The sequence below is a fragment of the Etheostoma spectabile genome, chromosome 6 (assembly GCF_008692095.1).
Source record: "Etheostoma spectabile isolate EspeVRDwgs_2016 chromosome 6, UIUC_Espe_1.0, whole genome shotgun sequence".
Taxonomy (NCBI): domain Eukaryota; kingdom Metazoa; phylum Chordata; class Actinopteri; order Perciformes; family Percidae; genus Etheostoma; species Etheostoma spectabile.
This window is the reverse complement of record NC_045738.1, coordinates 12777482-12779618: the sequence shown is the minus strand read 5'-3', so window position 1 is coordinate 12779618 and position 2137 is coordinate 12777482. Positions and strand designations below refer to the sequence as shown.

Sequence of the window (2137 nt, the reverse complement as noted above, 5' to 3'; positions counted from 1 at the left end):
CAACACAGATGTGAAGCAGTTCTCAGAAATACTGATTATGCAACCAATTATTAGTGCAGTGATTCAAAGTAAAGCAAACCCTTAAGACATTTAAGTTCATACAGTAAATGTCTGAGTTTATAAAGGAAAATGCAAATACTGCTTTTTTTTTTACTTGATCAATTTTGATTTGAAATTGAATGTGCAATGTTCCTAATGCATTGATATTAAGGAATTAAGAGTTATTCTAAAGATCATGAGCATTATTTACTTTTTAAAACACTATTATTCTGAACACAACTGTATGATGCGCACAAATATGTTTACAGCATACACAAGACGCCGCAGTAAGCGCAAAATGTGTAAGTGACGTGTGCCAAGAAAAAAACCTAAATTGCCATTAGACCAAAGAAGACATATCAGACACCGTTTGTCAATACTGCCGATAAAGTCAAGGGTGTTACCAAGTTGTGAATAAAATAAATAAATACTGGGAACCAAGCAATCCGCCTGTTCCAAACAGGCACTAGTTCCAAGAACTTGCTGCCTCTTCATTGTCCATAGATGACACAGCTTAAAACCTTCTTAATACCAGCCACTCACACAGCTGAGCATTAACCCTTAATACTTTCTTGGTATTAGATAGAGGTGAAACTTAAAATGCAGCTATACTGTGACCTGTGTCACAAGTGTTAAAGGGAACCCATTCTGTTTTGCATATTTTATGTCATTTCTATAATGTTAATATATCGGATTTTCATGTTAAACATGTCCAAAGCTGTTCGAAGAACTGACCATTCACTCAGATTCCTCCCAGTTCCTTCTTTTTGGCTCGACCGTGGTCATCATAGTCATTCTCGTCATCATCTGGGTCAACAGAGTGAAACTCTGCCACATACAGGCTCTTATCAATGCTGCTGGGGATGGGCTTTATATCAGTGACAAGCTGATCCTCAATGTTCTTCAGGTTGTAGCGGTCCTCTGAAGTGATCAAATTGATGGCCAGACCCAGATGACCAAAACGCCCTGCGAGAGAAGAACTTTAACTATTATGAACGATTAGCGCTAGTGTCACAGAATCAAGCAGGGCATGCCAGATTTCAAAAGTGGTAGCTGTAAACAAAACTCTTATTTAAGAGTGTGAGCATTTATAATAGTTAATTTTACCTGATCTGCCAATGCGGTGCAGGTAGGTCTCTGCATTTTTAGGGAAGTCAAAATTGATGACCACATTTACTGCCTGAATGTCAATTCCCCGAGTGAATAGGTCTACAAGAAATTATGCATATTAGTCAACCTACATTGATCAATAATATAAATATCTATTTTAAAATACAGAACTCTTAACCTACCTGTGCAGACCAAGTTTCTGCACAATCCATTCCTGAAGTCGTGGAACACACGGTTCCTGTATTCCTGCATCATCTTTGCATGAATGTAGAAGCATGAATAACCCAGTTGGGTGATTTTCTTGGCCAGAAGCTCAACTCTCTGGGTGGAGTTACAGAAGATGATAGATTGATTGATCTGCAGCTGTAACAGAATCAGAATCAAAATTATTGGTCCAGTACACTTACATACACAAGGAATTTGACTTTGATAGGTGTTAACTATTCATATTTACATACTGTACAATAGAGACAAAAATACACATATTAGGCACATAACTTAATATACAAATAACACCTAATATCAGACAAGTACACATGGAGTGGGATTTAAAGTGCAAAAAGTAATAATGCAAAGTACTGTGCAAGATGAATATTGGAATGATAAGTATGTAATGTGTAGCAAAGTGGGTGAGTAGCCAAAGTGGGTATGACCCCTCTTATCTGCAGATACAGTGGGGCTCAAAAGTTTGGGCACCCCAGGTAAAAACTTGTATTAATTTGCATAAAGAGGTCAAGAAAAGATGGAAAAATCTCCAAAAAGGCATCAAATGACAGTTTGGACATTCGTATAATATGTACAAGAGTTAGATTTTATTTCCATCATTTACACTTTCAAAATAAAACAAAAAAAATGGCGTCTGCAAATGTTTGGGCACCCATCAGAGTTTATAGCATGCACCGCCCCCTTTGGAAAGCTGAGACCTGGCAGCGTCATGGATTGATCTCAATCATCGTCTGGAAAGACCAGATGATGTCAATCTTAAGGT

General features: G+C 37.6%; 1 protein-coding gene across 1 annotated transcript in view; it reads right to left on the bottom strand.

Annotated features, from left to right (window-relative positions):
• The window catches only part of ddx61 (DEAD (Asp-Glu-Ala-Asp) box helicase 61), a gene marked incomplete at its 5' end in the record, with an annotated part of 12595 nt that overhangs the window by 3719 nt on the left and 6739 nt on the right, over positions 1-2137 (bottom strand). The window contains 3 exon segments of the mRNA XM_032518730.1: positions 775-1005; positions 1147-1248; positions 1332-1512. Of these exon segments, the coding sequence (XP_032374621.1) occupies positions 782-1005; positions 1147-1248; positions 1332-1512 (507 nt within the window). The 3' untranslated portion in view covers positions 775-781.